The sequence below is a fragment of the Rhyacophila brunnea genome, unplaced genomic scaffold (assembly GCF_057557595.1).
Source record: "Rhyacophila brunnea isolate RB1 unplaced genomic scaffold, BYU_Rbru_1.0 scaffold_1, whole genome shotgun sequence".
In the NCBI taxonomy this organism is placed as follows: Eukaryota; Metazoa; Arthropoda; class Insecta; order Trichoptera; family Rhyacophilidae; genus Rhyacophila; species Rhyacophila brunnea.
Genome location: NW_028232751.1, coordinates 15031507 through 15051623, shown reverse-complemented (window position 1 = coordinate 15051623; position 20117 = coordinate 15031507). Strand labels below are relative to the sequence as shown.

General features: G+C 35.1%; 1 protein-coding gene and 1 non-coding gene across 4 annotated transcripts in view; both read right to left on the bottom strand.

Annotated features, from left to right (window-relative positions):
- Positions 1 to 10800, bottom strand: part of Fhos (Formin homology 2 domain containing) — a 133043-nt gene extending 122243 nt beyond the window's left edge. For all 3 annotated transcript variants that reach the window (XM_085941506.1, XM_085941510.1, XM_085941513.1), the window contains exon 1: positions 10255 to 10800. In XM_085941506.1, the coding sequence (XP_085797632.1) occupies positions 10255 to 10272 (18 nt within the window). In that variant the 5' untranslated portion in view covers positions 10273 to 10800. The remainder of the gene's footprint in view (positions 1 to 10254) is intronic.
- LOC147079501 (U12 minor spliceosomal RNA) lies at positions 3663 to 3810 on the bottom strand. Its single transcript, XR_015070838.1, has one exon. It is a non-coding gene; the product is annotated as a U12 minor spliceosomal RNA (small nuclear RNA).
- Positions 10801 to 20117: the final 9317 nt, after the last annotated feature.

Sequence of the window (20117 nt, the reverse complement as noted above, 5' to 3'; positions counted from 1 at the left end):
GAGAATATGGAGATCCTCTTCCCGAGGTTACTACCACAGAGGTGGAATATGCTATAATGTGCATGAAGAGTGGGAAAGCCCCGGGAGAAGATGGGCTGACTATCGATGTTCTCAAACGGGCCGGGAGGACGGTGAGCGATGTGCTCGCACGTCTGTTCACGTCTTGTCTGCACGAAGAGAACATCCAAGAGTCATGGAAAATGCCTCCATTATTATTCTCCATAAGAAAGGAGACACTGAAGATCTGAAAAACTATCGACCAATTAGTCTACTGCCAATTCTGTATAAGGTTTTTACGAAAATACTCTCAAACCGTCTCGAAACCGTTCTAGACGAGAACCAACCAAGAGAGCAAGCCGGATTCAGAAGAGGCTACAGTACTATGGATCATATACAGGTCGTCAGGGAAATCATAGAGCGCTACCAGGAATACAAACTGCCATTATATCTTGGTTTTATAGACTATGAAAAGGCGTTTGATTCAATCAAAAAATTCTTAATTATAGACGCCCTTAGCAACCAAGGAATTTCCAGACGCTATATAAACATATTGAACAGTATATACAGTGATGCCACAGCATGCGTGAAACTCCACAAACGGTCGTGTAAATTCCCAATTAACAAAGGTGTCCGACAAGGTGATACCATTTCACCTAAACTATTCACCGCTACTCTTGAGGACTTATTCAGGAAACTTGATTGGGAGGAAAAAGGTGTTCCAATTAATGGGGTGCACCTCAGTCACCTGCGCTTTGCAGATGATATTGTTATACTCTCACAAAACCCGAAAGACCTCCAAGGTAGAATGCAAGAACTCGCGGATGTCAGTCAAACGGTCGGTCTTAAAGACAAAAGTGATGAGGAACTGTTTTTCGGACCCTGCGATTATCTGTATTTCTGGCACCCAACTCGAGCAAGTCAGCAGCTACGTCTATCTCGGACAGCAGGTGTCCATAGACGGAAGCATGCACGATGAAATTGCTCGAAGAACAAAGCTGGGATGGAGTGCTTTCGGACGTCTGAATATTATCTTCAAGAGTGACCTACCATTATGTCTTATGCGTAGGGTGTTCAACCAATGTGTGTTGCCCGTGTTCACGTATGGCTGCGAGACGTGGACCCTCAACACGAGAGATGTCCAAAGGCTAAGAGTCACACAGCGAGGCATGGAGAGGTGCATGTTGGGCATCACGCGAAAGGACCGTAAGAGGAACGAATGGGTTAGGAAGCAGACAAGAGTACGCGATGTAATAGACGTTGCCAAACAGCTGAAATGGAGATGGGCGGGGCACATTGCTCGCCGAAAGGACGGCCGCTGGACAAATGCCGTCATCCAATGGTACCCAAGGGGTACGAAACGGCCACAGGGTCGCCCTAAAAGCCGCTGGATTGACGAACTGGTAAAGTTAGGCGGAAATACGTGGCAGCGAACGACACAGGACCGAGAGAGTTGGAGAAAGCTTGGATAGGCCTTCATCCAGCAGTGGATTGACCCCGGCTGATGATGATGATATAAATAAAAGAAGAGGATTTACACATTTTATCACGTTAAGATTATTTTGTATGATAGAGTTAGTGTTTTCGGTATATTATTTGAAATCTTTTCCCGCGTTAATCAATTTTGGACGTAAGCCCATATAATATAAGCCAATGAAACGAGATTATTGCACTGGTTGTTTGAACTTAGTTAAGGTAAGTAAATCTACATTCGCATGAGCGCATTCAGTACAAGTATATTGAGCGATACTGTTCAATATCTAAATATTTTATTATGTAGTGTATTACTGGATAACTATTTATATCACTAAATTCGGATCCATTGATAGCAATAGCATTCTGATAATGCATGAAGAATAGTACCTCCCGGTAACTGTATAAGAAATAAGACCTTTTATTAATATTTTCTATCATCAATTTCAGCGTTAGAAGACAAGCGAAGCCATGTTTTTTTTATACAATGAAAAGTAGGTAAGAAAGTAACCGAATCAAAACATTAAAACATATACGTTTATAGAGTTCATTTTGTATGTATAAGCAATGCTATTTATGACTGCAAAGAATGTTATTTTTTCCTAATTAAAACAGAAAAGCAAAAACCAGTCTCCATATACAAAAGACTGATCACAAATTCTGTCTTGTACTAGGTGTGAGATATTGTGAGTATGTACCTACTTCGATATTTGAGAGTTTGTATGAAGATTTTCTTTCGTTTAGGCTCCACCTATTAATACCTATAAGGTTTTTTAATACCGTCGGATTAAATATTATGTAGTATTTTTTTATTTAGTGGAATCAATTAATCGTAAAACCTAAAACCAAAAAATATAAGAAAGTAATTCAGTGTTGCCAACCGTACTATAATTATAGTATGTGTACTATAATTTTGGTCCGCGTACTATGTACGATATAAAACAGGTATAGTACGCCCAAAATACTATAATTTTGAATATCGTACTATAATTTCGCATTTGCCATGTCGCAATAGAGTCGTCTTTGAAAATTTGGAAATCTGCGGCCCGCGGCGAAATAGTTTCCATAAAAAAACGAGCCGACTATGAAAAACTGGGAACCTGCGGCCCGCGGTGAAATATTTACACACTCTACTAAATTCTCCGTTATTTTTTTTTCTTACAAAAAACCTATACATTTTTAACAGATGACAACGCGTACTATATTTTATTCCCAAATACTATAATTTTGGAGGCTCTCTACTATAATTCCACTTTCAAAATATGGCAACACTGGTAACTATACTCATTATACAAAAACGTAAATAGGCATTTTCATAGTCAGTCCATCATGTTAGGAAAAACATTCAACTTATTAGACATGCGTCGTTCTCGAACGAACGAATCTTTTAAAACTAATCTTTAGCCAGCGAACAAATCGGTCCCGTGTCACCTGGCGCTTTTGTCGGGGCGAGATTCGCGAGAGTGCGCGCGCAGTATAGGAAGAAACGTGGGTGCGAAGGATACGCTGCCCGGCGAACGGAATATGTCGTTCGGGGCGAACGAGATTCGCGAGAGTGCGCGCGCAGTATAGGAAGAAACGTGGGTGCGAAGGATACGCTGCCCGGCGAACGGAATATGTCGTTCGATGCGAACGAGATTCGCGAGAGTGCGCGCGCAGTATAGGAAGAAACGTGGGTGCGAAGGACACGCTGCCAGGCGAACTGAATATTTCGTTCCGTTGAACTAGAGTGCGCGCGCAGTATTGGAAGAAACGTGTGGGGTGGCGACGAGATTCCGTAATTCGTACGCGCTAGTACTATACATTTTATTACAGCTACAAAAGACACAATTGACCTAATCTGTCCGAACAAATCACTATCCGTAATTAACCTATTCGGTCGGTGTCCTCATTAAGTGACTCATTTCCCATAGCTACAACTTATATTTTCTGAAATCTACTGATATTTCTTCATTTCACAAAATTTCCACCAGTCGGGAAAAAAACTAGCCATTTTTGAAAACTTGGGAATCTGCGGCCCGCGGCGAAATTTTTTTCCTAAAACAGAAATCTACTGAATTTTTTTTACACATTCTACTGAAATTAAAAATTTTGACTTGGCAACACTGGTAAAAATAACCGTTTACCGGTACAAAATGAGGAATCTTAAATCAAATCCAATTAAATAATTAAAACAATGTGGAAGATTTTGTGAGGCAGATCGCTTCACCCGAACCGCTCGCAAAAGCAGGCGAATGACTCCAGGGGACGACCTGTACCTCTTCAAAAATAAAGTCGCTAGAAAAGCATTGCCAAGAGTCACCAAGGCCAACATTTCTTTTACTCATTAGTTTAAGGCACGACTAGTGTTGGTTAACAATTTTAATAGTATTTTTCACGGCCGCTTTTCATTGGCGTTTTTATACCAAGGGTAAATACTGCCATCTATTAACGTAAAATGAAAACAATTTAGCAGGGATAATACTATTTTTTTTTTGGAATTATTTTTCTCTATAATAATAATCTAAGACTGTGATACTAACGACAATAGACAATTGAGAAATTTCCATCTGACACGTGATCACCTGTACAAATTCAGAAAATTCAGAGAATTCAGAAAAAATATGAACAAGATATCCAAGTTATTCAGCTGATCTTCGATACTACGAAATTGTTTGAATCAGCTTTTCTCGATAATTTATGTTGCTAGTGTGCGTGGACCAAAACTTTGACGGCAGTTTTGGTTTATGACTTAATGAGGATCAAGCTACTACACGCAATAAATACAAAGCTCTCTGAATGTCCTCAAATGTTGAACCAATATTGAATGCGCGTTTTGTTTACGTGACAAACTATATTGCATATTATAAGACAGAAGTAAATATTGAAAATAACATATTATTTAATACGTCCTTAATAGGTGCATCCCATTTTGGTTGACACCTAAGAATAGAACCTCCTTACAATCACACCCACAAATAAATCCATACAAAAAGAAAATATTTATAGTATTCCTTCTAGACCAGGCAGAGTAAATTGCCCCAAATGAAGTAAACATGAAAATTTTGCATCAAATGGTCTATCGCTGAAAAAAACTTTGATATCTTTACTGTTTTATGAAAAATGAAATTACATAATTTTTCCAAAACCTGACGTTGATATGTTTTGTTAATTTTAATGAATGCTTTTTTCACCCATTAACAAATTATTTACGATTTAAGGGGCAATTTTGAATGTGAATCAGGTCCCGTATTTAGAAGCAAATTTACTCATCTGTACGATGTCAATAATATAACAATGAATGAAATCTAAAATTATTAGGTACATCACAAATATACAAGATATCACCTGGTCGCTTTTTAAATAACTTGATGAATAAATGTGCCAAAATAAATAATTTAAAAAATCTGGTAAATTCGAGAGGAAAAATTGGACTTAGTCCATTTTCTTGTGATTTTTTATCACTAGCATCATCATCTGATGCCGTCAATTTATTATATTATGGAATAAGACTGTCAAAATCTGTTTTATGTTTGTCTGGTGGAACTATAAGTGTACGAATATAAATTGTTTTATACAATATCCTAAGTAACTGAGAAGATTTATTTTTATCACTTAACTTATTTTATTTGAAACGCCTTACAGCCAGTGACGTGCATACTATATTATTACTATATCAGCGGTTACAAAATATTAATATTTTATGGTTTCAATTATTATGTATAATATAATAATGTCGCGTACACTAACCCAAATGCTAGATAGTTTAAAGTTAGTCTCCTAAGGTAGCGGTCGGCAACCCAAATGCATTGGCGTGCCACAAAACAGTACTGGACATTCAGCGTGCCACTAAAATATAACTAGATAATCTATTGTAAGACAATTTTGTTCGACTATAATAATACACACTACATAAAAACATCATAAAAATTACAATATTTATACATGGGTTCAATTTTGGAAGCTAACACCTCAATATTTGGTTCATAGTTTGAAGTTTTTAATTTTATGCACATTTCCGAATTTTCTTCAGTTAAACGATTTCGATACAAGTTTATAATTTATAATTCATAATTAAGAATGTTTGCTCACAGTACTACAATGTACCGAAAACACTTAAAAGAGCGAATACGACTTTTTTCATACAAATAACAGCTCTATCTTGGAGTTCATTCATTTCCACGTTTTGGTTATCATGTAATGATATTCGTTTTTCATAATTTCTTCTCTTTGAAGCTTAAATTCCTAATTTCAGAATTGTTAAATTCGATTAATTCTAAATTAACGTACTCAATGTTGTATCATCACATAATATTACGGTTCAGTTTTTAAAGTACCGAAAATTATAATAAATCGTAATTTTCGAGGCGTGCTACCAAAAATCATTTCGCGTGCCACCTAGTGGCACGCGTGGCATATGTTGCCGGGCGCTATCCTAAGGCACTCAAAAAGGTACTTTTTAGACATAATATAATGGTAAAACTAATTAACACAGTAGGTATTTAATATAATTAATCATTACGTTATATCTACATGCATTTGCATACCTAGCACAGAAGCACGCTTGTGAGGCATGTTTTATTTTATATAACAATATTTATCGTCACCTCAATACTACAACTACCTAACTTGATTTTCACTGTTTTTGAGATAGCTATTGAATATGATTCTACATTTCCTACTCTATCTACCAAATGATAAAACTATGTAATTCAGAAGTTAATGGGAACTGTATTAATTTTTTGTTTGAAAATATTAGATAACATTTTTTCATTCAATTGAACATTATTTAATTTATTGTTCACAAATAGACAAAGCACAATTTTCCATTTTTATTTTAAATAGTAATTATAGCCTAGATTTATGTTGATCAAATAAAGTTTAAATTTCATTTTCCCAACAATGACCAAATCGGAGCTATATAGTTGTAGTATTGAGGTGACGATATTATATAACAATGTCAAACAATGTGTACTTACTACCTACAAGTGCTCACGTATGCAACATGACCGTTGTTTAAAGAAATTGAAAAATTAGAAATATAATTACGAACTATATGAGTTCGTCTATCTGATGGGTTTTATGGCGTCACTGGGTAACGCTGCATGTCCAGCCCATTGCCATTTCATCTGTTTAGCGACCTCTATTACATCGCGTATTCTTGTTTGCTTCCTCATCCATTGGTTTGCACCTTCCCATGTCACGTTGCGCTACTCGTATTTTTTTGATTTCTCTTATATTGAGAGTCAATGTTTTGCACGCATACGTGAGCGTTGGTAGCACACATTGGTAGAACACTTTACGCTTAAGACACACTGAGAGGTTACTTTTGACGATACTATTCAAGTCTTCAAATGCACCCCATGCCAGTTTGGTTTCTGCGTGCAATCTCAGGGTATATATTATTATGTTGGATAAAAGCTTTCCCTAAACCATTATTTATTTTCTTTCATACAAGTTATCGAAACTTGTTTGCAGCTTTTATATTGCGAATAAGCTTTTTCTGGTAGGACTGTCAATAAAAATATACCAAACACATTTAAAAAAAATGTATAGGTATATAGTATAAGTATAGGTATATATTATTATCGACTTTGAAAATGAAAAAGGGCGTAACCCTCAGTTTTTTTCAAAATACGTTTTATTGCATAATAATGTTGTAGGTACACGACTAAATACACGTTGTATCCAAAGGATGTCAGCTGCAAATGGCGATTTATTATCTAAATTTAGCTCGCGATTAAAAAAAGAAGGAAGTAACGTGGGAAAAACGACTTAACCATCATTTTTGTTGGTTTTTTGTATTAACTCGATAATTAATATCCAGATTAAGGCTATAAAAACCAAATTAATAATTATCATGCACTTTAAGGTTATGTCTATTTTGTATTTTAACTTTGACTGAAAACCATAACGAAAATATTTTTGTGCCTCTTATAAAATTTGATTTGAGTAGATTACAACCTTTTTTCTTTTCCACAATCGATATAGTCAGAGAGTAAATATAATATAAAAGATTAAAAAGGTTACTAAGACTAATGATTAACTTAGTTATTAAGTTATTTTGCATGTTTAACTAATTTGTGACAAACAAAGAAAATCTCTCAAAAGTCGCAAACATTTCAAATCTAATTATAATTATATCTAATCACACAAAAGGTCAATTCCATAAATTAATAAAATAATATACAGTGATATTGGGTATAAGTATATAAATGTATGTATGATGCTATGTTAATATACAAATAATAAATTATAGTCCTACAACGCTTTAGTGCTGGGTGCGTGCGCTGGAGCTAATGGAATATTGCCAACACGTGCATCGTATTATTACTTGTTGGAAACCAAACTATATAAGTAATATTACTATGAAAATTTCTCAGAAAACAAAATAAAATTTACTAGTAACGAGTATTATAACCAGGGATTGTCATCTCGTGCGTCATTTTCAATTCAGGGATAAGGACGAGTGATTTTCTTTCACATTTTTACTGCCTCGTATAAGAAAGAAAGCTCATAAGTCATCATATTTGATGAATTAGTCCCTACTCCCTACCTAAAAATTGTTATCAATTATTGTTATCTCGTATGGAGTCTACAGTACAAAGCGTAAAAGGTGTGTTTTGTAGAGCATAAGCATGTCGTTGACCGTTAGGGATTTTGTCAATGTCCGCTAAAACACTCCAAAAAGAAATTGACATAATATTCCCTCAGCGGCTTTGTCAAGCATGACATAGGTATTTCCATTCGATTTTTCGACACACTTTTAAATTTTGTTAGTAGTACCATAGAGCATGGCCCCCACAAAGGGGGGGCTGACAGGGCTCTAAACTGGGGGCCCGGGCTCAGGAAGAGCCCGGCATCGTGAATCGACCAGATAAGTGATACACACATCACAAATTCTCTCGAATAGTAAAAAAAAAAAGGCGCTATTTATCTTCAATATAAGTATTATTTAAAATTATGTGGTTGTACGAATTTTGATTGTGTATCGGTACTCGACAATTCCATAATTCAAATAGATTAATTCAAATATACAAAAAATAATAAATATAGGTTAGATAAACGCATTAATTTTACCGTGTACACTATTTGGAAAACGCTATTGTAGAGCGTCACAGTGTCTTTATCTTTAGCGATAGGTAGGGGGCCCGTCAAAGATCCTAGCCTGGGGGCCCGCTTCAGGATGTGGGGGCCATGCCATAGAGTATAGAATAAGTATAGTATACGTTTTTTTTTTAAATATGGAGAGAACACTAAAGTGTGTTTATAAATTGCTAGAGCTTCCAGCACAGCACTATCATTATGCTACCACAATCTGTGTTATCATTATCAATGACAACATGTTATGTGACGCGTTCATTAATTAAAATTGTCTCAATCGTTACCTTACTGTATCAAAAATAAATAAGTACCTACTAATCTCAATGCATCCACACCTACATACTTGAAAAAAATATTTAACTCCAAATTGTCACCGCATGCGTCATGAGCCATTTGTGAAAAATGTGTCTAATGCTTGACTACAGACTAATATGAAATAAGTAGATGTAAACAAACAACTTTTGAAAAATTTCATTGGATAAATTTCAATTAACAAAGAAAAGTATTCTGCGAATAAAATCAAATAGGTAGGTAATTATATAGTACTTATTTGAAACTGTTATCCCCGTGTGCCTCATTGTCTTCTTCTTGTTCTGTTTTTTTCTGGATTCTACAGACCATTCTCGAGAGAACAAGGCGTTGATAAACATACTAACATTATAATAAAACGTTAAAGATGGCGGCATTAAACAGCTGTTGTGCAAGATGCCAATTTTGCGAATATTATTATTTGTATTGCTACCAATTCAGCCACACTAAAAACGTTGCAGCATCACGTTCAAGTATTGTAATACAAGTCTCTAGTTATAGTAAAAAAAATCTTTAATGTAATGCACAGATTTTTTATTTTGCTTCAAATATGCATTTATGGAACTCTCTATCATAATTTGACACGGAAATTGAGCTACTATGCCAATAATTAACATTAAATACTTCTTAAAATAAAATAAAACTAAACAATTAACATTACTTAAACCATGAGAGTATTCCTGGTTTCATAACAAATCGATACAGTGATATTAACATACCCATTCATAAATGAAGATTATAAATGTGTTTATTCTCCATCTACCAATCATGTAGCAAGGAATTTTTCAGGTAAACCCAATAAACTGGCCAACTATTAGTAATAAAATAATTGATATCGTGATATTATGATACATTTAAAATCTGATTTGGTATTACAATTAAAAAGCGTGTCTAATCTGCAATCTAATATTTATATAGTAAGTACATAGTATTTACATAGTAAGTACACGTCATATCAGTGGTGAAGACGGTCTCTTGGACGGAAGTATACGATTATCATAAACGAAGATAATTCGATATTGATCAATGTGTAATATGTATCACCAAGTAACGTGTGTCCATTTTTTTCTATCACAATGTGTGAAATTTTCAGTATATTTTAATTATTATTTTTGTAAATAAACTCTTAAATCTTTCTTATTTCTTTAAAGTAAGGCACAAGCTATATTCATATAAATATTTATTACTATTACATACCAATAATTTCATAGTGTTTAAAGGTGTCGTTTGCTTCTGACGTTTTAATTTCATTATTTCCATAATGTATATTTCTCCCTATTAGTGACAATAAACTGCATTGCATTGTGTTTTAGTACTTATTCCCTTGTTCTTTGAGTCGTCGCCACTAATAAAGACTATGTATATAAATTAACGTTTCATTCAAATACTTACATAGTTGCGGTACGACATTTTGCGCTTATGGCATAACTCTCTCAGTCCGCCGCTCGATTTTTTTCAGTACCAAAAGAAAGTCTTCAATAAAAAAGAAACTGAACGAATTCTTATAATAATAAATTTAAAAAAAAAAACTAAAGTTCACACACTCACTGCAACGCGGAAAGTTTTCAACTTGTTTGACACGAAACGTGCGTTTCGGACAAAATTCACAATATCCGGCCGCTATGAATATGTTGATAAATATAGACTGAGGATTGGTAACTCAATATTATTAAATCGTTGTTGAATCATAGACTTTTATTTGTTTATATCCAAGACAATAGTGTTGTAAAAGATAGACGAAACAACACAGAATATTTTTAAATTTTAATTTATTACACTTAGAATATATTCGGGTGTTTGTATTATATTTTATCTGCGTTCAATATTATGCTGCCAGTTTTTTTATCGTTCTCGATTCCAAGTTGAGGGGATGCGGCGAAACTTTCTTTTGGTATGAGAGCGTCGCGACGCTTCGACTTCGACGCCCGTCGAAATACTAACTCTTCCGGAGATCTTTTAGGCGGCGATCGGAGAGGGGAGAAGGATGGTCACGTGACAATTGCCCCTTTTCCCGACGCACGAAAGGTGGCCAAGCAATCCTGGCCACACCGTTATACTATTATAAACTCCATTAATACACCTGTGTATTAATTAAATATTAAAAAAAAACTCCAGACTTTTATATTATATATTTATGATTAGGTATCTAGCTATCGATTAAATAATATTGCATTGTATATTAAATACTTAATGAAAGAAGTAGGACTGCATTTTTTTAATGCGATGTAAAATAGTTTGCTAAAAAACTCAATTATGGATACATAACTCAATGAACAGACAATCACAGGATAAATGTAATAATTATCCGGTCCTAGGATCTAGAGGTTGCTAAATCGATGAAATAGTTTAGTAATGCGGAAATATGTACCAATGAAATGCACCGGATTGAGAGGAATGTGATTGACCTTCATTCAGCAGTGAATTTATCGTATTTATTATTATTTATTATGCTATTTTTTATCTGATGTTAATTGTTTTGATTTTAGATTGTCAAATTACTTAACATAAATTAATATTAATCGGTTGACTTTGAAAATATTAATTACAGATAGTATGGAGTAGTATGGACAATAGTATGAATGATTTTTCTACATGGATTGGTAGTTAGCTAATGGTTCAACACGCTCATTGATGGAAGAAAAAATATGTACATTTCACCCACCCACGGTTGTCGATTCCGTGACCTAAGGATCAAGTGGCGTAGTTATAACCTGTAAAATGGCCGTAAATAAATGAATTCTAACTACTATTTTTTTAACCTGTGTAGACGCCACTATCATTGGTGACAAACATAATCAAAAAAAGACACTTCACGTGACCAAAGTATTTCTTTTGAATGCTGCTCGTTGTCATAACGACATAACTGATGCTGTAGCAATACCATAAGCGATAAAGCACTTGCTTTGCGGACAGTGTAGTGCGCCGTTTAGGCCCCCTGCTCCATGCGCGCAACGCACGGCTTCTTGCAGTGTGCTCCGCCAGTAAGTTCTATCGCATAGCAAAAATGAAAATGATTGCATTGTGATCCGAGGTTGGCAAATGATGATTAGAAGCATATTTTTATCGACCTGTGTTTTTTTAATAGATTTAAAAGAAGACAGTAAGTGTATACCTTATAAAAGCATATCGATCATTTCGGAAATATTAGTTATACAATAGGGGCTAATCATCGTGGAAGTTTTATGAAAATATTTATATTAGCTTGTTTCACTCATTGAAGAAATTTCAGAGTATTATTATGGCTAATTTAAATTATTAGCCTTGTTCATAGGTGATCAAATTAATGGATAATGTCTGATACCTGGATACATATAGTATTTAGTTAAGGAAATTGAAATTTATTAATCAATCAGACCATATAAATACTTTCTCTTGCGTCATTTATGGCAAAGGAGAAGATAGTTGATATATCAATAGAACATACAATTATTTCATTATAGTTCTGCCAACCACAACCCATGGGGGGTAGGTAGACGACGCATTGCTCAGGGGCAGCAAATTGAAAAACGAATACTATCATTACAACTTTTGAAAGCGGTGGCGGTTTTCCATGCTGTAGGCGATGCGGTCGCTTCGTTAGAAACTACAGACATCCTAGTTTAAATAAAACCAAAGGGGGTGTCCAAACTTGTCAGTGCCTCAGACTTCCACATACCTAAAAATTCTACCGCTTGAGAGTAAAGTAGGATTCGTAGAAATGCTTTAATCCACAGTGGATGATATGACGTATGTCATTTTTTTTAAAGATTTTTGTTGTATTGTTGCCAGTTTTGGATGATTAAACAAGTAGGTATGCACCTAACAATTTTACATACAATTTGAAATTAAAAATTAAAGAGAGCGGCATTCTAAGTCTGCCTAAGGGCAGCACTTTGCCTAAGTACGTCACTGGAGTCAATAAGCGTCTACGATCCTACATGCTGCACATTGAAGGCTTTTGAATATTATGTTCTGTTAATAGAAAAAATACTCAACTGTTAGCTAGTCAGTTTCGTTTTAGACGTTGAACAAAAATTTCTCCAGCTAGACAATGGAAAACTGAAAAAAACTCCTAGAACTTATTTAATTCATGTTAATTTTTTAATTGTTATAGAAATCAATAGACAACCTGTGAAAGGACAAACACATTATTAATTATTGTACATATCTACATAGACAGGCAATCCAATTAGACGAACCATCATTTTTCTTTAATATTTTGATACTAATGACAAATATTGCATAATATGTCAGACGTACGTAACTTCAAATATCGATAATATTATAGTTTATACAGTTGACGTCAAATATTGCGTCAAAACTGTAAGATTTAACTATAAAATGTTTTCAATTTTGGAATACTGCGCAGTAGCTCTGTGCGAATTTCGACTTCTGCGCAATTATACAAAATTATTTAAGATACTAGGTATATCATGCAAGTGAATTGGTATTATGTTCTTGCCATTCGTTGCCATTGGAAAATATAGACAGGCCCTGGTGCCGAAACATCTCTCTGGACAGAAATAAATGTTATAATGATCCGGCGTTGTCGGTGAGAGTAAGTAAGCATCCGAGTGAATACTTTTCATATTCTTTTTTTCTGTTGGCCGACATTTTGGACTGCCGAATATATAACAATTTTGTTGTTTAAAATTATTTCCTCAGTTATTAAGTTATAAGGGTTTTTGAAACATTGTTACAATATCTCACGTGGGTCTGTGACGTCCCCAGGTAAAGTGCAACCAATAAACACACTTAGAATGCTGCCCCACCACAGTTTGATTAGTGTTCATAAGTCATAGCTATAATTTATAATCACAATTACATATAGCATTCTGGTGCCAAAGATGTTCAATCTTTCCAAGTTCTAGTTTTGTGTGGCATATTTTACTGAATGTAAAAAAACTAAAAAAGCACTCTCATTACCAGCAACGTCCGTAGACAAAATGCCGCCCCTAGATAGCGCCAAAATGCCACCCCATTTTTATAAAGTATTTTTTATCATCCTTTCATTTTTTTATCATTACTAACACCCTTTGAGTAACTGCCGCCCCCAAGCGACGCTCAATCTGCCTACCCCCACGGGACGTAGCTGCTCATTACAGAGTTTTATATAAAAATTTGAGGTGTCAGCGGCTCATATTTTAGGCTCCATTTCTATCGAAGATTTTATTCAACATCTTTGCCTGGTGGCGAGTTTTTTCTTCAGAAAATTCATTACAAGCATGGACATTTTTGCGATCTATGTTTAGTAAAATAGTGCTATAAAATAATAATGTCATTTGTCCTTTGTACTGATCTACATGAATCGATTTTAGCGACGCGAGTTTTGCCTTTTGGCATCTTCAGACACTGTGTATACGTCAGGTATATTAGAATTGATTTATATAAGTGATATGCTGACTTAAAGTAAATATACCTACTATAAATCCTTCCTATGATAGAATGGTTATTCTTATCTTTACCTTTTTAAGGTTTATGAAAACATAAATTCAATTAATGCATAATTTTTGTATTGTAAGATAATTGAATCAATTTTAATCAATAGCAATTTCACCGTAGCTTGTTAGCTTTCTTATCGGAAAGAGATGACCGTATTCTATGCTATATTATATATCTACTATATTCACTGATTTTGGCAAAATTCATGAATAATTCAAGAATGAAAACATAACCTAACCTAGCTTAAAAGATAATCCAGTATATCGGCTATTTTCAAAAATTGTTTGCCGCTGGCTTCCTGTAAACCGATAAGAACCGTGTTTTATTATGCATGAATTTTATCCCAGTACTTACGAGTCTTACGACCCAAAGAGGTTGGAAGGTCTTTAATATACGATCATATATTTCCGATACAACATTTCACAATGAAGTGTGATAAGGCGAACTGCATACATACACATTTCCGAACACGATCTTTTATAGCAGAACTCTGCGGATTCCGTTGTCATGGCCGACCCTCCGTTTCCTCTCCGTGACCTTGGGCAGAAAATTGTACTTTTCAATGTTTGTGGCTGGAACGAGTTAAGGGTCAGACACACGGCACTCCTGTTGCATCGCATCGTCGCAGGTGTTAGTTGATTCCATAATAATGTATTATATTGTTGACTCAGTTGAACATTTTAAAATTCATGCGCGAATTTAAAGCAGTTTGCTGGTAGTATTGAAAAAATACGATGGAGAATTTTTTACCATCCACCAATCTAATATGAATGAATACCTTTTGTCCGTTGATGGCTACAATATAACGGGTCTAAGACGATTTGGCACCGGGATAACTGGACGCCACGGAATTCGAAAATAAATAGACGTTTCGTACTTATAGGTACTTTAAAAAAAATATTTAATATTATTATTTATATTTAAATGATTATAATATGATTTAATAGTTGGTGAGAATGTAAATATGCAGACGTAAATAATGATTTAATCGTGCATATGTTTAAGTTCCAATGAAAAAAGAGTTTTTTTATTTTATATAAAGCCTTAGGCATGGTAATTCTCAATCCGCAATAAAGAATACATTATGTTAAGAGTAAAATTAATTAAAGCTACTAAGTAGTAGATAGAAACTGATTAAAATACCTCGTTTACGTTCTGTATACGTGTCTACGACAGTCGTCCCATTCCCAATATAACATTCTCATTCTAACTCAATTGAGAATATTTTATTGAAGCGGACAAAACCCATCACGATCGTTATTAAAGTATGTGGAAAATAACATTTTGTGTAATATTGAATTTTATTTTAATTAATAGGTAGGTATTATTATTTACATTTGGTGTTGTAATAGTTAAATTAAAAGTTCATAAGAATCAAGAGTTAAAAATAATTAAGTAGTATGTAATAATTAACATTGCAATCTGACTCAATTTCTTGATCCCAAAATCTCGGATTAAACCTTGGATTTAAATTAAATTGGAATCGTGAGTTTAGTTTTCCTATGTTTCCTATGTTAAAATTGTTTCTATAGTTCTTAATAAATACGTATAGTCACAAACTTACGACCCTTCGACGTATTCACACTTGGGACTGAAAAAAATAAAAAAAAATTGCATATGAAAATGGTCAAAAAGTGTTTCTACTACGTCCTACTACTTTAAGTCCATCTCAACTTACGACCGACTGACTATAATATGAACGACACTCGGCTGCAAGTTGAGGAACACCCGTAGGTATACATATCATTATAATATATAACTTCAAGAGAGTAACAGTGTAAATAATAATAAGCATGGCCCCCACATCCTGAACCGGGCCCCCGTGCTAGGATCTTTGGCGGCCCTCCCTACCTATCTCTAAAAGACGTAAAACCCACTTAACGCAGCAAGTGTGGCTCTCGCGCAAAATTTCACAAGTGGCGCGTAAATCAACGAAAATACAACGTAATCAAATACGCCAGCGCCCACTGGATTTGACGACGCATTATGCGCGCCCGCCCCATGAGTCATCGTTTTTTGGCTTCTCGGCGATACGAATGAACGAACATACAACGTATCCATTCATTGAAAACGGCGAGCAAAATCACGCTCTCGAAGCGTCGTCGATGCGACGGGCGAGAAGCCATTATTGAAGAACAGCGAACTCTTTGTTTAGTTATTGCGTGTCCGATTTTAAGTACAAGCCCCGAGAAATTTAATAATATTTTTATTGCTTTGTTATGAGAGACGCTGACAATAATAATTATTTTGTGCTGCTTGAGCCCCTTATTACATAGGTGAAGGGTAATTAATGCGCGGGTGGGAGGGGGCCTACTCAGTAGTGAGCGCGTCGAGCGCTTTTTTTGGTGGGCTTTGTGCCTAAGGATAAAGGCAGTGTGATGCTCTACAGTAGCGTTTTGCAAATGATGTACGCGATAAAATTAATGTGTATATTTAGTGTTTTTGTTGTATATTCGGTACTGTTCGGTTATACCGGAGGCAGCGGAAAACGCATTTTGAAAACAGTCGATAAACTGGATTATTTGTTAGTTTGGGTTAGTTTAGGTTCGGTTAGGTTGGGTTAGGTTAGGTTAGGTTAGGTTAGGTTAGGTTAGGTTTGGTTAGGTTAACCTAACAAATAATCCAGTTTATCGGCTATTTTCAAAATGCGTTTTCCGCTGCCTCCGGTATAACCGAACAGTACCGTATATTCTAATACATCCGTTTGAATTATGGAGTCGTCGAGTGTCGATACACAATTAAACTTTTTATCGTACAAACATATAATTTTAAGTAATAACATGATTGAATGAAAATAGCTCCACAGGCGACTTTTTTTATTATTAAAGCAAATTTGTGCTGTGTGTTTATCTCACTTATCTGGTCGACTGGCCTCGCCAGGCCACTCCTGAGACCGGGCCTCCAGTCTAGAGCCCTGTCAGCCCCACCCCTTGTGGGAGCCATGATAATAAGTATACAAAATCAATGTAAATTGCGATTCAAATTCGTTTAAGAGTTTTTTTTTATCATTCTATATGAAATTTAATATCATTAGGTAGGCACATACTTGTATTCAGAAGATTGTAGCTGGAAGATTGCTTCAAAATTTTCCGAAAAAAAAGTTTAATTAAGTAGTAGGTATGTATAACATTTTCTTAGAATTACAGGTTCAGTATTTTTTACGTAACAATAAAAGGTCGTCACTACCTTAACCACCATAATAGAAAAAAAAAGTTTGTCAAAAATATTTTTTGTATGGATTCTTATAATTACATAAATATACTTTAGTCTCGACAAATATTGTTGTAAAAAAGTTGTACATAACCAAAAAACTTATTCCGGGATAGACAATTCTGCATTTAATTGCGATCCCTCGTACGCACCTAATGATTCAGTGCAATTCGAACAGAATTTGAGAAACTCTGCTCCAAATGATATGTTTTGTCACACGATACGATTTCAGTGTTGTCACATCTACTCCTAAAATGTCAGCATGTATAACGAATAAAATTACATAAAATAACATTGACCTTATAAATATATAAATTAACTAATTTTTAGTAAGTAGGTACCTAAGTAGTAAACCAAGATGTTCACCATCGTATTTTAAACACACATTATATGTGCATGTTTGAATGCTACCTTTGTTTGTCTGGTGGTGTGATTCCCTAGGGGTCCGAGAGTAGTGTGGGGTTCCTCGAGAATTCGCAGAAAGATTTTGTTAATAATAAAGGTTTTACTTTACATAATCCATTTGTAAACAATGAATTATTTTGAAAATGTTGCTTGATTAGCACAAAACGCAACATTGAATTAGTACCTAACCCAGTGGTCGACAAACTCATTAGTCAACAGAGCCAAATATCAACAGTACATGATTGAGATTTCTTTTGATAGCCAAATTTCTTAAACTTAAACTATATATAGGTAGTTACATACACTGTTTATAAACTTAATAGACTTTAATTAAAGTTTTAAGTCCTAATTAAACTATAGGGACACTGAATAAAACTTGATATCATACTTAATAATGATCTTATTTATTGATACATTTAACTTATACGTAAGTTATCCATAAAATTAAATCATGACAATGACAGACAAACACTTAATGTGAACAATGGCCTTGCATCTCCTTGGAAAGTTTGGATAAGTCAGGTTTATATATTGTTGTTTTTAATTTTAGGCACGATTCCCGATTCTCATCAATAAGAGGACTTCTCAATTTACTCTTGATAAGGTTCATGCTTGAAAAAGATTGTTCGCGTGAATATGTAGAACCGAAAAGGGAATGAACAGCACATGCTAGTTTTTTCAACTGATCATAATATGAAACAGAGCCGCATTCAAGGGGCCAAAGAGCCACATGCGGCTCACGAGCCACGGTTTGCCGGCCACTGACCTAACCTAACGAGAGTTTAAGGAACAATAAGGAGATGGGATTTTATTGTAACAATGAATGATGGAATAAAATTTTGAGGAATCATGAGGTCGGTAAGTAGTGAATGTCGAAAAGTATTTGTACTAAATGAAGAGAAGAATACCCACAAACGCACTTTGTTTTCACTTCTGTAACATCATTGTAGTCGTATCTAGGTAGTTCGTCAAAAAGTCGATAACCCAATCAATTATATCACATTGTTTACGGTCGGCACATTCTAATTAATGAAGAAGTACGAATATTGAAAATTTTAAAAGTAGTTTTCTATAAAAAATAAATTGCTTGTACATTGTAATAATATTTATATGAAAATGCATAGGCCTGTTTATGTGTTACTTCGAATGGGAGCACGTCTATGTAACATTTCATAATGTTATTATTCCCATTCCAAGTAATAGCGCCATAAACCTACGTATCCCCATTAGTATGACTGTGCATAGTGCGGAGTAAGTTAGATATTGGTGCATACAAGTTTGATACGGTCGACAGTTTCATATACCTTGGTTCTTTTGTAACTCGACATAATGATATTACAGAAGAAATCAACAAGAGAATCATGTCTGCGAATAAATGCTACTTTGGCCTGTTTAGACATTTTAAGTTCCGCATACTATCTAGCCGAAATAAAAGCAAGCCAGTGCTCACATACGCATCGGAAACCTGTACATTAGCTTTGCGAAATGAACGAGCCCTGAACATTTTTGAAAGAATAATTCTCCGCCTTATATATGGACCGATCAGGGACGGCACCAATTGGAGGATAAGATATAATGCTGAGCTCTACGGGCAGTGCAATCAATTAGGATTGGGAGACTGCGATGGCTAGGTCATGTGCACCGTATGAATGACAATGTACCGGCAAGGAGAGTGATGTCCGGCAATCCAATCGGGTGTAGAAGAAGAGGCAGGCCAAAGATTCGCTGGTTGGATGGAGCTGCCAGTGACTGCCGTATTCTGGGGGTACCGAATTGGAAAGCGGCCACAATAGATAGAAATAGGTGGAGGGAGCTGTTGGAGGAGGCCAAGACCCACACCGGGTTATAGCGCCTCTGATGATGATGCATAGTGCGGACTGCGGAGTGCCCTAAGGTTAGGGGTAGCTTTTTAACTTGCATTTGGCCACCACTTTTCCTAGGGAAGTCGCAGAACTTAATGGTGGGTTTTCTTTCACAATAGTTTGTTACTACATAATAATTTAAGAAGGCGTTAAATATTGGTTTTGTGTGTATATAATAATATCATTGTGAGGAGGGGCTCTCGTGGTTCAGTGCGTAAAGCGCTGGCCTTCCACCCGTGAGTTCTGGGTTCGATTCCTGGTATGGACACAATATTTATGTGATTTTCTCAAATCCTATTTGTTTGTGATTGTTCAAAATTACTAACAACCACCTTGTACGAAAAAGAAAGGACATGG